General features: G+C 41.9%; 2 protein-coding genes across 4 annotated transcripts; one reads left to right on the top strand and one right to left on the bottom strand.

The window, feature by feature from the left end:
* Positions 1-1,375: 1,375 nt before the first annotated feature.
* On the bottom strand, positions 1,376-4,820 carry LOC110974081 (3-beta-hydroxysteroid-Delta(8),Delta(7)-isomerase-like). Its single transcript, XM_022225432.2, has 4 exons — positions 3,969-4,820; positions 3,423-3,459; positions 3,026-3,168; positions 1,376-2,082 (listed from the first exon to the last, which is right to left on the bottom strand). The coding sequence occupies exons 1-4, from the start codon at positions 4,264-4,266 to the stop codon at positions 1,859-1,861; spliced, it is 702 nt and encodes a 233-aa protein (XP_022081124.1). The 5' UTR covers positions 4,267-4,820; the 3' UTR covers positions 1,376-1,858.
* Positions 4,821-8,998: 4,178 nt separating this feature from the next.
* On the top strand, positions 8,999-14,860 carry LOC110974113 (uncharacterized). 3 transcript variants are annotated; one of them, XM_087135993.1, is made up of 6 exons: positions 9,030-9,063; positions 9,220-9,374; positions 10,762-10,969; positions 11,945-12,086; positions 12,717-12,853; positions 13,159-14,860. In XM_087135993.1, the coding sequence occupies exons 3-6, from the start codon at positions 10,770-10,772 to the stop codon at positions 13,973-13,975; spliced, it is 1,296 nt and encodes a 431-aa protein (XP_086992119.1). In that variant the 5' UTR covers positions 9,030-9,063; positions 9,220-9,374; positions 10,762-10,769; the 3' UTR covers positions 13,976-14,860. The 3 variants fall into 3 exon arrangements, with proteins under 3 accessions (XP_086992120.1, XP_086992119.1, XP_022081177.2); XM_087135994.1 differs by lacking the exon at positions 9,220-9,374 and having other exon boundaries at positions 8,999-9,063; XM_022225485.2 differs by lacking the exon at positions 9,220-9,374 and having other exon boundaries at positions 9,054-9,090.
* Position 14,861: the final 1 nt, after the last annotated feature.

The following is a 14,861-nucleotide window of genomic DNA, read 5'->3' as shown; positions in this document are numbered from 1 at the left end:
TCTTCCAATTAATTGTTATCAATAGTTTTGCATTAGGTATTAATTAATTAAATTAAAATCATACGCACGAAAACTACCATTTTAAGCAAGTTTGTTTTGTGGCTTACTCATGCAGGTTGGGGGCAAATGATTTTTCCCCGAAAAACGACAGTGCCATTTTTTTAAAGGATCTTCGAACCCCAAAAAATGTGGTAAAACCGTTTCTAAATGTTGGCGCTTTCGACTTATTAACTAACGGCAAAGTACTCTGTAAGGAAACTTATCCCCTCCCCGTCCCCTATGGGATGCACCAACCGGAACGGAAGGATCTGGGACTTGGCTACCAAAGAAAATCTGTTAAAAGGGCCATCCAATCCTCTAGTCCCTAGGGACTTTATTCACGAGGAAACCATTTTATGCCCCGATCGTTGGCACAACTTAAACCTGCTCTTGCGTGCAGGTCCTACTCCGCCACAGGCATCAGCACCAATTTCATAGCCTTGGAAATAGAGGGACACCAACATTTCATGTTCCCGCCTCAAGCAAAAGCTACCCCTCATCAGTTGGGCTGGGGGCGTTCAGTTTTGTTGGTAAGGATGCGACCGTAACGAGTGCTTTTCCTAGTCATTTGTGGACCATCGAAGTTCAGTTTCGACCACAGGAGCCTCCGTTGACAAGAAAATTGCGCCTCTCTTAGTTCAGTTAGAGGCTCATAAGGTGTATGTCAACCAATCCTGCCACCAACCCTGCACAAGTGCGTGTGTTTTTCGAATATAATCCTCACAACCATTTCGTCTATTAAAATTAAACACCAGAATCCATTGTTGTTTTACAAAGGCATTCTTAAACCCATGCAAATTTACATTAAAGTATAGCTGCAATAAATACTTCTAGGACCGAATTTTTCTGCAACTTTGCCCCCTGTTTTTAATGTATGGATACTCGTATACATTCCTTTTTGGTAAAATGCAATGAAAAGAGTACTTTTTCAAAACACTTAATGCCACGTGTGCTTTCCAGGACAACGAGGGCGCTGTTGCTGTTATGTTATCCAGGGAAAACAAAGTTCAGTGCATAGTTTCTCTGTTCTAATTGTAAACCCGGAATTTACTTACTGAAAACATACGTGGGCAAGGGATTGATGCTTACTTATTGCTACGCAGATAAACAACAATGCATCAGCGAAGAAGAGAAAACTTAGTCCAGTAAAACCTACAAACATGCAGGACTTTTTATGTACAAATCAATGTAACACTGAGGCTTTCTTCCTGGGATGACGTCGCAGTTTTGCTCACGAATATGGAAATAATCATCAGTACAAAACCCAAAAGCCAGTAAATACCCTTTGAAATTGTGAAACAAACGTTACTAATAAGGTTAACTGAGACACAAAGGCTCATTTTAAAGGTTTTAATAAAACATATTAATTGAAACTACCCTCTAATTGCAACGTTTGAGCCAAACCTAGCAAGATAATATTTTGCATAGGCAAAATACATACCCACGTACCGTTGTCATGTCAGCATCATGACGTTTCACATGATGAGAGATATCTTGCATAAGGAAAATACATACCCACATACCGTTATCATGTCAGCATCATGACGTTTCACATAATGAGAGATATCTTGCATAAGGAAACTACATACACACGTACCATTGTCATGTCAGCATCATGACGTTTCACATAACGACGGAAGCATTAGTCTAGAATGAAGAGCTCTTCTTGCTACCAACATGAAATGCAAAACACATGTATAGACCTATAACTATATTATTTAAAGGTTTTAGGGTTCAAATCGTGGTATCCAGCGTCGTTTACGATTCCAATGTTATAACGGCGCACCTGAAAGGGGGTGCTTATTGGCTTTTTGAAGTTTTATCTGATCTTCTCTTTTCCGTTGCCCGTGTTGAATCCGGTGACGTTGTCCAGTCCTTTCTGCGCCTTCGTCAGCTCCTTCCACGACTGGTAGATCAGGATCGGGGGCACCACCAGCCAGGGAGAGTTAAGACCGAAGACATAAAACCACCAGTAGTAAGGGTGGAAGCGTGGGCCGTGGGCGAAGTCGTCGAAGATCTCGGTGAAGAAGTACAGAAGGGTACCTGTGTCGTTGGGGGAAACAAGATCATTCTTCAAAAGTACTGTTTTTCAAGAATGGAAAAATACCTCAAGTTTACACAAGCAAGCTGGCAAAACTCTGACGTGGTTTGCGGAAGATGACAAAGCCACGTGTACAGCTATTACAATGACAATCGAAGACGGCGACCATGAAGGAATAAAAAGTGACCAAGTGTTTCATTACTTATCAAAAGATGTTTTGAGGACGACAAAGGTATTTTTTGTGTATATAAAAAATCTCGCGCCATTCGATGCTTCAGTAGACAGAAACGGATGTGGCAGACTTTCCATCATCACAATTTTATCCGTTTGGCACGAGCCTATTGACTTACCGCATTATATTTGCGCAAAGTATATCCGACTAAAGTATGTGACCTTGATACAGAATCGCAAGCGGCTTTTCTATCTTGTCTCCGACAGTTTTCCGAACTGTTATGACTTATGCCGGTAATATACACCGGACAATGAAAAATGTGGATCTAGCAAATAACAACCACAAGTAGCTAACTCTCTGCTCAATAAATATAACGATTGACCACGACTGCAGCAAGTAAATATGCTTCCATTTGACTCTTTGAATAAGAATTAACAGGGTTTCCATCCGCAAAATGGTATTAACCTTTCAAATATTAAAAAAAAAAGATGTTTGTTTCCTGGATTATCTTGTGAAGAAATCAAAGCTAGGCCGTGTTACAAATGTTTGTGTAAATATGCGATGGAAAATTACAGATAGTTTGTGTTAAATCTCCTCACACTGAGTAGTTACTTGTTTGATTATTATTTGTTTAAAATTGGATGAATTCCTTTGCTCAAAAGTGTAGACAGATAAATCGGCTTACGGCGGACGAGATATCAACACGCTAAGCAACAGCAAAAAGTTGTGGAAGTTTTCATGTCGGTTTAACAAAGCTATACTTGTTTTCTTACCATAGAATTGGCCGATAGACACACCGAACTGGAGCACGTGACGCAACGGGTGTCTGTTCAGAAAGCCCCACACGATCAGGAAACATCCTGGTCCCTCCAGCCAAGCCGTAAGGCTTTCCATGATAATGATACAGGCATCAGCCCTAAAAGAAAAAAATAAATCATTGATTAATTTCAAGCCGTTTGGCTGTAAGGCTAAATTGTAATGAACGCAGTGTAATGCGTGCAGAAAATAAAGCAAACTTTTTACATCGGCGAATAATATCTATCAAGACACCGAGTCAAACGGCAAAAAAGTATTGTTAACGGAATATTAAACGGATGCATCAATGGTCGTTTAATCAGTATATGGATACTTTCTGGGTTTCTGCATAATGACAAGAGCAAATGTACTCACTGCATATATCGACTGTCGCCTTTAGCATATTCCTTCCCTGTGTAAAATCAAAACAAATGGGATTTTACTGAAGCTTGATCGCAAACATCTGGATGATCAGCAAAAACAATTCTAGAAATGGAATTCTGGTACCAAGAAGAAAGATGGAAAACTGTGACCGAAGCCGGCACGAGTCGTCTTCAAGTTCCAAGAACCACTTTCGGAAATTATTTCAAAAGAACCTTACACAATGCCATGGAAATTAATAGGAACCGTCGATTTTTTCATTCACATAAAACTGTCCATTTATGTCGCGTGAGACATTCAAAGCTTGCTCGATCTCGTGCAAATCAAAACAGGGTAACTTAAAAATGGCTACAAGACATTTGTAAGAATGCCTCGTGTCAGAGAAAAGTTAGAAAGTCAAAAAAGGTCCTTGAGGGTAAATAATCAGTGTGTTTGACATTTTTGCAAACGTTGTCGATATCTTTAGTCTATTAGGGAGTAACACTTGTCATTGTGAAATTCCGATAGATGAAAAAGCACTTTAATAATACGATTACTAACAGAGCTGGGCCAAGAAATTGTTGCTCCCGGGGAAAGTTCCGCTGTTGAGACTGACGTAGCCCTCTACGACCATGTGAATACAGCCGCACAACACCCACCAGCACAACGCAGCCCTCTCCCACTGGCCCAAGAGTCGGCCGAACTTGTCCTGCTTCGTGTACTGCCATGCTAGCCAGAAGATGACCGCAAAGCTGCCCAGAGTCAGGCCGGTCACTGCAACATCCGGGAGGCTGTTCTCCTTGTAGTGGGGCAGCTCCAGCCCCAGGGGATAGTAAGGGTGAGACACATTAGACGCCATGGAGATGTGCTGTGAGAAGCTTGCTACACACGGGGGACTTGATAAGTAAGCCTTGGACTCTGACAGAATCTCAGGCTTCTCTCCGATAGAAATTTGAGCTTTCGATAGGCTGATATTTCAAGAGCTCTCTTATCAGCCGCGATTGCGCAAAAGCGATCGTGCGATTCAGGGAATCCAAACTGTGTATGCGGGTGCCGCCATGGCTGACATCACACCATGTATGATTTCCCCACACAGGTCAAATTTTGGAAGATTGTGCGGGCGTGGTGTTAAGTCACCAAAGGCCTCTCAGCTGTTGGTGTATTTTTGCTGAAGACACGACGGCATTTTGTGCAAACCGTAAACCAAAATTTTAAATTCAACGTTGTTCTTGCATGTCATGCATTCCTTCGACGTAAGAACAGTGGCGTTACTGTGGATGGTAGTGGGGCACGGAGGCACGCCCCTCCCCCAACAGAAGCCTGTGTCAACAGATCCCTTTTCTCTGCATTGGAAACTTACAAAGCTAAATACAATGTGTTTAGAAAAAAGAAACCGATTAATTTGTTTATATCTCGGACATGAATAAATATTTTGGAAATTGTTAACCACCATTTATGCTCTCTTTCTTATGACAACAAGAAATCCAATTTGCTGTCCCAGATGACTGAGCACGAAGCAGTTCCATCAACCATATCAGAACTGGTCTTGAATCAGATAGATGTTTTGGTTAAGAACCTTGTCTGCCAGTGCTGGGCTTTTTGTAGGGCCTCCAAATTATGCAGTCCTTAGAGTGTTATTTCATTGCACGCTCCTTAAAAGTTGGAAAGGTTGTTCATTTTCTCAAACCAGCAAAAATGCAGCTTACAACCGAGCAGCGTGTGTTTGTGGTAACAGATATAGTGGTCGAGGACTGGCAACACCCAGCAAGTAGCAGATGCATTTGGTTAGCGTTTTCCTGACCGCGCCATTCCTGCCAAGTCGACAATTTGGAAAAACATACGAAAGTACCAAGTGGAGGGGGACAGGCTTGAATGAATAAATTGAAGAAATTAATCTCGGTTTCCTTTTTTGAACACACAGTACAAGCCAAAGTTAATTTGTTTCTTTGAACAAATATCAGCACCCTGAGTCACCTGTCAGAAATTTTACCTGACACCACAGTGTAAATGTTTTCTGTCTTATTTTTTAAAACGAGTTTTTGTTTTGTTTGCTTATTAGCTTTCAAATAAGTAGGGTTCAGTAGAGGAGGGGTGGAGATAAGATTGCCCTTTGCGAGCAACAGGAACTCTAATTATTGTAAATAAGGTTGGGATAAGACATAAAGGAAAATTACTCTTTCCCTATTCATTCAGCAAAGTTTTGCATCCTATCCCAATAGCTCGGCAAAACTTACCTGACGTACTCTCTGTGAATAAAGTTAAAAAGTACATCTGGTAACCACGCTCATGAATATTTGACACGGATATTTCCCCGAGCATATCTTACCGGAGGTGAAATGGTCTTAAGCACAGAACGAAAATTTACACATTCCGAGTCAGTAGTGTTCAGGTATGATTGGCATGCTCTGCGCGATCAGTTTATCCGAGTACCCGCATCAGGTTTTTTTTTCTTCCTTCCATTTGCTCTGGTGATTTTAATGTCTTCCTGTGCTACCCCCAGAATATCTCCTTAAGTGCTGGTAGGACCTATCCGCGAACAAAATCACGCACGATCGACGTGCTCCGTTCATCCACTAATTTTTTTATTTGAGCATTTTCAGCGTCACTCGCGTTTTTTATGCCTCTAGGCAGCTATGACCTCATACTGTTTTGGCAGCATTTTTATCCAATCAAATGAGACTAACCAAAGAGCGCTCAGCCTACGGACAACGAGCACTCAACACGAAGGATGGAAAACTCAGTCTGTTGGTTGACTTTAAGAAAAAAACAATTGGTTCTTTTTGGGGGCACCTTTCGGGAGACTTTATTAATAAAATAAAGTTTGTATTCGTTATCACTCAAAAATGGAGAACAATAAAAGCATCCATAAATGTGCTGTTTTGGTTTTCGATTCTGCATGAATGAAATGCATGTTGTAAAGGCATCATGGACATCGCCCTTATGTAGTGTCATAAAGTGTCAGCGCACACCCCGCCGCTATTCAACTTTCCATGGCCAGGCAAGTCATCCCCCATAATTCCCCGTCCCCAACGGTGGGTCTCCCTCAGTCAAGCTCTCCAACAATCGTCGCCCTTGGCACTTCGCAAGATAATGATGGAGGACAAATGATTCCGGGAAACCAGAGAGTATATCAACTATCATTCTGGAGCGGATCTCCCGCGTCATTCCTTCGTGACATCTCGTCCAGTTTCTTCATGAATTCAGCCGTTTAACAATAGCATATCCAGGGGATAGTTGTTCTCAACCTCTTTTCACGAATAAGTGAATTTAAATACAAAGAAGGGAATTGACCAAGGTATCTGTGACTTCAGCCTCACTACACTTTTTTTTATCTAATCATAACACTTCAAACCTGTAATAATTAGCTTCATAGAAAGGTTTTCGGTAAAGCTAACGCGTCTCAGCTGAGTTTTTTTCCACCGCTTCCACGGTGTATCCACAGGGTCGGGGCTGGGAGGGGTCCCCAGATGATTGCCCCACTTCCCGCCTTGAGCAGAGGCACCCCCTCATAGGTTGAAATTAAAAGAGCCATATTGATCGAGTGGGTTCATTAACGCCTGTGTTTCATACTCGTCCAATTACAGAGGTTCAGTTCCAACAAAAGGAGCCTCCAATCCGAAAATTGCGCCCTCTCTTGGTCTGCTCGAGGCCCATAGACCCACTGCATGCGCGAGAACGATGATTTCAACACATTCTGCCAAAAAGTGTGTAATGACTCACCATGTCAAAAACGTTTAACAAAATAACTTCGTTTCTGCGGCTCATAATCGTGTAGTCGGTCTCCTTGCGCTTGCCACTGTCAGATGACGAGACCGTTTCTGGTTCTTCGTTTTTGTGGGGCTTTTACGTCACAACCATGTTTCTGGTCAGGGGTCGCCGCCATAACACTCCCCAAGTTACTAAGTTAGGTTCATACGTGAATGTAACGGCAAACCTAACTTGTTGGCACCTCACCACATCGGAAAATAATTTGAAACTTAATCGTATAAGCTCTAGAGGGCGCTGTTAAGCGTGATGACACGTGAGCGCCAGTTTTTGTTACTGCAATTTTTTGAGGGATTTTTCTCTGTTCAAATAAATCATTTCTTTTCCTGTCTAATGGGGCCATCATTACCTGACTGGCACAAATGATACAGTCATATAACGAGTGAACTGTACTCCACCAACTTTTGGTACCGTCCATTGTTCACTTGCTTTTTTTTTTAGACCGAAAGTTCTTATGAATTAAAGGGTAGCTGAAACGCAGTTATTAAAAATACGCACCTCCAAAATGCACCTTTACATCTCAGCTAACCTCATTTCCTTTGTTTGTTTTCGCTCTCATGAAGGGTATTTGCTGTCTTTTTATTGCTATGTAAATGGATATTTCCATCTGTATTGTCATATCAGGAAGAGAGTCTCAGTGTTGCATTGATTTGTGCACATTAATGCTGCAGATTTTCTTTTAGATTTTGTTGGCATCGTTTTTTTCTCGGTTGATTCTTTTTTTAAAAGTACACAGCAATAGGCAAGCATGTAACGGTTTGTAAACCTTTCTTAGAACTTGAAATGTTTTCGTCGTTCAGTTAATTTTGGATTCACAATCTGACCAGATAAACCTATGCACTGAAACGTGTCTTCTGTAGATGGTATCACAGCAACAGCGCCCTTAGTTGTCCAAGAAATCATGGGCAAGTTTTAAAAACTGCCCTTTCCAATGCATCAATTCGAAAAGAGGTGTTATTATCAAACAATTTTCATTTATTGGAGAAGAGTTTAAACTGGCAGAGAGATTAGGGCTGAGAAAACTCCATTGCTGCTCCTTTTTTTAAAGCTGGAACTGGGGCACTGTCCCTGATGGTCATCTGTCCTTATCAGCTGACAGCAATAACACCTGTCCCCGTAGTCTATAGTCATGTGCTTTTGGACGGTCAGTCAAAGCCAAAGAAAGCTCAACCAGGTGTCTGTGTACTACCTACTCTACAACACTTATTAGTTATTTCATTTCTCATTAAACGGATCTCGTTTCTTTCATCAAAGCCCTCATATATCTATATCTAGCACTACTTTATCGATCAGATTTTTTTCAAACGTAACAATTTACAAAGTCTCCTCTAAACGTTGTAGGCGTTCTTTGTCTTCTGCGATCTACAAAGTTACGTGGTCGTAAGCCGGGTGCAAGCTAGTAAGTTGGCCGAAAATTTCTTGCACCGGCCAATCACAATTTGTATGCACTATGTTCCACGAACTTGAGGATTTATAGAAAAGACAGGTTGTGTCTGGGTGAGATTTCGAAGAAATTGGTGCCCGAAAACGGTCTATTTTTTGAGAACTGTGTAGGAATCGATTTGTCCGAAATGGCCAGGGGGCTTCACCAGTGCCTCTTTCTGTGAAAAAAAATATCTTCAAAAGTCATTTGTTAATAAATGGAAATTTAAAAAGAAAATGAAAAATGATAAAATGAGCTTTAATTTGATGTGTGCCTCAAACGCCTGATAAAACTCGTAATTATTCTTCCTGATGTTTCGAAGTTCAGGTATTTTCACTTAGTCTATTGGCTGTCATGGTAGTTTATTTCCTGGCCTGCATCCATCAAGCTAGCAAGGCACGAATTTGGAAAGTGCGCCCTCAGTAGTTCAGATACACGAATTAGCCTCCAAAACACCATTGACTTTATGTAAGTACAAATCATAAAATGATAAAGGTATGTAGGCCCCAAGTTGTAGACAAACAGAAATGTAACGTTTTTTGCCTTTGATTTTTGTGTCTAATCATGGGGGAGGGAAGACATGGTCCAGTATGCCTGACAACCTTGCCATTTATTACCTTGTAGATTCTGTAGCGATTGGCCACGCTATCATAGAGGAAGGGTAATCGATCATCACACAGCTGACATTTAATTGAGAGTACATGCTACTGATTTTCTGTAGTGTGGCATGTGGATGGGCCAAATGCTCAAGAATTTCACCCTATTCATGAGGATGTAAGGTGAATAATCCTCCCCATCTGACATCCAACTTCACCGACATGACCAAGAAGGCATGTATGAAATTTGGTTACACAAAACAGCCAGAATGCGTTTATGGGAGTTAGTACATGGCTATCTGTAAGGTTTGTACAAACCTTACAGGTCAGGAAGTAGAAGTAGCATACTATTGTTGAATAGCACGATCACGAAGGGTAAAGTTGCCCCTTTGCTTTGTGTAGGCCAAGGCCTAAGTCCAAAGTCATGCCCACCATAAGAATCCCATAGTTAACATGGTTAACGTGGTTAGCCAATGGACCTTTGCCCATAAGGCATGCGCATTACTACCACTGCACTGGTTGGCAAAGTTGCTTAAATGTATGACGTTACAATACAATCTCTATGCACGCGCAACTATGACAGCGTGTACATGTACATGTAGGCCTATGTGCTCATATGAGTAGATAGGCCTAGTATAGTTTGACATGGGTGCCAAACTTTAAGATAAGAAATTGTTACTTTCCAACTTCAGGACACTGAAAACTTCACTTACATAATACATGTAGTTTCAAGAAAAATGTACATTTTTCAAAAAAGGCTGTAAAATGGTTTTGATTGACCTTCAACGCGCCACATTATGGTTAGAACAGCTTTCCTACCCTGCCACACTTGCCAACCAAAGTAGCACGCATACGCCTGTCTAGTTTGCATATCTCATGGGAAAGGTCCATTTCCCATTCCGTCGCCATTTTGATTATAGTGCCCTCGTGTGATGAAGTGAAGAAAGCTACAGGGGAACAAATTTAGTTTTTCCTTTTCGTAAACTCTACAAATTGAAACTGCGAGAAGCATTTGCCAAAAGTTATGCATTATTGTTGTTGTGTTTTGTTCCCCTCTGTCCCTTTCTGAGCATGCACACGTGAAATGTGAAAAAGGCTTACGTGTAAGTACACGTAGGCCGACATGTTCTCATTTTATGCAAACACCCCCCGCTAGACTTGAAAACAATGACTCCCCCTCGTCAAGTTTGAATATACATGTACATGTGTCATGTCTGTTCATTTTAGGGCTGTACTTAACATGCTAAATGTTCCAAATAATATTAGATCAATATTAATATCAATAGATATTTAGATCAAGTACCAAATAACTGAATATTTGGAGGTGAAAATCAATGAAAATAGAAAGGGGAACAAATTCAATTTGGTCACAAAATTACACTTTCAAAGCATATTGCAAGGTGTTGAGTATGTTTGAAGGTAACTGATGTATGCGCCCAACAAATCTGCCAAAAACCGGTGCAGCTGAATATTTGAACATTCAATTATATGTAAATAGAATATATACAATTATTCAACTTGACTCAGCCCTAGTTCATTTGCATTTCCCCTCAAACCTATATGTGCGCAGCACTGAAGATGCCGATCAGAGTTGCTGTAATTGGTGGAGGCGCAGCGGGCCTGTGCGCTGCACGGTACCTCACCAAGAAGCCTGACGTGTTCCAGGTGGTGGTCTACGAGCAGTCAGATCAGATCGGAGGCACCTGGGTCTACACGGAGGATGTCGGCACAGACAAGTATGGCCAGCCGGTTCACTCAAGCATGTACTACCGGCTGAGGTAGGCTGTTCAGCATGTTCAGTTGGAGCAGGTGGCAAAATTATTTTGTAGGGCAGAAAAAAAATATGGTTGTGCTTCCGGTTACCCAACCCATGGCAACTTAGAAAAATCTAAGGATCCTACAGTACAGTTGTACATGTAGGTACGGGTAATGTACATGTATGAGAAAGATTTCATATACTTTTAGCCTAGGACTTGTTATCACTTTCTGACGGCTGTTTTAACATTTTAAGGGAATATGGATGCTGTCCGTATATGGAACTCTTTGCGGCACATGTATATTTTGGCCCCAACCCACCACTCTGATGTTGTGCACATACATGTACATATATCACTTGTAGGTTTTTTAACCTTCCGTTTGAAAAAAACTGGTTTACCTTTGTTTGTTTGCAGTTTCTTCTACTTTCTAAATTCTTAACCAGTCTGTGCCCCCCATTGAAATTTTGAAATGTGTGGCACCTACATGTATGCACTTTCAAAGTTTGCTTTCAGTGCCTTCTAGGAAAAAATGTTACCCCCCCTAAGAATTTCCCTGTAGCCTCAGTTACTGGATATTGGGGGTGTCCAAAAAATATGCATGTTGTCAGTAGCAAATGAAATCTTGCAGGGGGCCAATGAGCTCCTTATCTGACCAATTTTCAGTATATTCTATGATACTCAAGTGGCCGCTGAGCACCCAGTTGGACAATACTTCTGCATATAGTGGGGGGGGGGGTGTCCAAGGCCAAAGGGCCAAGGGATGTCCGAGCTGGACAAAGAGAGGGCGCAGTGTTCATAGCAAGAGAGGCTCCTTTGGCCGGAACTTCACTTCACTGGTTCATGAACGACTGTGAAACGGACACGTTATGGTCGCGCCACTGCCAACAAACCGAACACTCCCAAGCAACTTGACTCTTTTTCAACTGATAGGAGGGGGATGCTTCTGCTTAATTATGTTGAAACATTGTTGAAAGGGGCCATTCATCTTATTTGTAGAACAAACCTTCCCAAGGAGGTCATGATGTTCCCTGATCTTCCTCTCAAGGAGGGCGGGAGAACTTCCTTTGTCAAGCACGACGATGTCCTCCGTTACCTGAAGCGATATGCTGCAACGTTTGACTTGCATAAATATATTCAGGTAAGGCTAGGATTCCTTTTTTGCAGTAGAATGAAAATGATACAACAAGATTGTGTATAAATAAAGAAAATGTTTTATAAGTGGTTTTTTTTTTCAAGAATATTTTCAGTGCTGCTCATTAAAGAACCCGACCTTCTTGTCCATTTTCTTATGATGTGATTTTTTTTTTATGAGGTGGCCTTTTCTAACTGGCAGAGTTTTCAAAGATGGCTGCATTTTCCAGACTCGTTTGCATTGTCAATACTGTTGATGATCATTGGAGAAAGGATTTTTCACTCTGCCCAAGAAGTTTAAACTTGCAGTACAAATGGATTGCAAATGGCACCAAAACCTAAAAAAGGAAACAACAGAGAGAATGAGGCAAGACAGGACGAGAAGCCAATTCCTTTTTTCAGGCCTTATTGAATCTTTCTGTAACCCCTCCCCCCTTCTGCGACAACCACCAGTACTGCGCACCTCCTCAAGACCAGTGAGTGCAGGTACACGTACACATGTATGTACAAGCATCACAGTTGTGAGACTATAACGTGCATTCAATGAAAGTTATCGTGGGGACAAAGTTGTGTCCAGAGCACTTGCTCACTCTTTTTGAGTGTAAACCAGTGTACCCCTTCTCTTGAACACATGCAGCTGCAGACTAGGGTCGAGTTGGTGAAGCCAATCACGAGCAACGACAGAACTACATGGGAAGTGACTGTGAAGAATGCAGAGGACCCTGACGCCGTGCCGCAGGTCCATGTGTTTGATGCAGTAATGGTCTGCAACGGGTGAGTGCTCGGAGTTGTCGCTAATCTCTAGCCCCCATTTCTCTCTGTTTGCATAAAAGGTCCACATTTTCAGTTGAGACAGAGAGCCCTGGAAGCTGGTGACTTCACACAATGTACTGTACATAACTTGGAAAAAAATCTTGACTGTCTGCTGGAGAAAAGCAAATAGAAATGAGAAAACCAAAAAAAGAATGAATTATGTATGTCACATCTCACTGCCACTGAGCAACTAGGCATAGCTGTGTTTAAATCACAAACTGGATGTACATGTATGTAATTTCAGTTTTGGTGGATCATCTTTACAGTAAGTATGCAGTGCCCAGTTACCCAGATATACCTGGCTTGGAGACGTTCACGGGGAAAGTCATCCACAGTCATGAATACCGCCACCCAGAGGATTTCCAGGGCCAGACAGTGGTCCTCTTGGGTGCCGGAGCCTCTGGCTGCGACATCTGTGTGGACCTCCACCCGTTTGTGGATAAAATCTACCTCAGCCACCACAAACAGGAGATTACCAGCATGCTTCCCAGTAATTTGCAGCAGGTGCCGGATATCGCGTCGATCGACAATGGCAGCATCGTGTTCACCGACGGGCAGCGTGCAGAGGCCGATGCGCTGATCTTGTGCACAGGCTACCTGTACAACTTCCCGTTCCTGGCGGCGGAGTGCGGGGTGGTCGTGGACCGGATGCGCATCTCGCCTCTCTACAAGCACGTCCTGCACACTGGGTTCCCGTCCTTGTCCTTCATGGGTATGGTGTGGAGCATCAACCCCTTCCAGCTGTTCAGCTGCCAGGTACGCTTTGCCATGGCCGCGCTGGATGGCACAATGACCCTACCCAGCACCATCGACATGGACACCGACACGCAGCAGGACTACGAGTATCGGCGCCACGAGTTGAAGTACCCCCACCATTACGCCCACAAGTTGGACTCGATGCAGTGGGACTACAAAAAGGAACTTTTGCAACTGGCAAAGGTAGAGGAGGACGACGAGGCCATCAACCCCATCTTTGAGGAGATGTACAATGAAACGCATCACCTCCGAACTAAGGACCTGGTCAACTATAAGACTCGAAGCTTTGAGATGTCTGATGACTTGAAAAGTTGGGAACTTTTATAGCATTCCGTAGTTGGGAGTTTGAGCACTTTCAGGGGACTTTGTGTTTGAAACCACCAACTACCTTTTTCATTTAAAAAACCAAAAAAGTCATTTTATTACATTTTCATGAAGTTTAATGATCCACAGTCTTCATTACGAAATCAAAGTGGAAGGCACCGGTAAAAAAGATTCTAATAAGTGACTTTTAAGCACTTTTATGCATGTATTGACTGATCCGACAACTAAAATGGGAGGCCATAACCAGGCCATAAATCTGTATTGCTGACTGAAGGGGATGGAGATGAGGCGGGGAACCATGTGACATTATAATTTCCTATCTCCCAGACAGCATTCCCCCAGTAACAGTTTGGTATTGCAAGATCTGTCCAGTTTCTCCAATGCTGTGAAATTCCCTGGTGTCATTGTTTATGTATCATACAGAGGTGACCCAAAATTGAATTCTGAGGTATTTTTAATGAACCCCATTATATAAAATTAAATTTTAAAGTAAAATGTCCATGTACATTTACCTGTAATTCTTGTTTTAGAGTTGTAAAGTAAAGAATCCCTTTTTAAAACTTTAGCCCAGCGAATGGACCTAAAGTAAAAAACAAAGGGAAATAAATGACCAAACTGTCCCTGTTGGTAGGTTTTCTAATCCACAGATTTTGCTCAGGGAGTACATGACAGTTGTTTAAGTCTGTGGTGTTTCCTTTGAGAAACAAAGAGAGATCTTTGAGCTCATCAACATTTTGCATGAATGCAGTGCAAGAACTTTGTTTTTATACAGTAGACACAACTAACCTGATCATTTGATTTAAGACGCCGGACAGTAATGGTAAATTTTTTATTGTGTAAAAATGCAAAAAAAAGTGTATTAATAAAATAAAGTGGCACTTTTATGTAG

The sequence above is a fragment of the Acanthaster planci genome, linkage group LG04 (genome assembly GCF_054643075.1).
Source record: "Acanthaster planci isolate LZ-2023a linkage group LG04, COTS_SCS, whole genome shotgun sequence".
Classification (NCBI taxonomy): domain Eukaryota; kingdom Metazoa; phylum Echinodermata; class Asteroidea; order Valvatida; family Acanthasteridae; genus Acanthaster; species Acanthaster planci.
The sequence above is the reverse complement of the archived record's forward strand: the minus strand, read 5'-3'. Positions and strand labels throughout refer to the sequence as shown.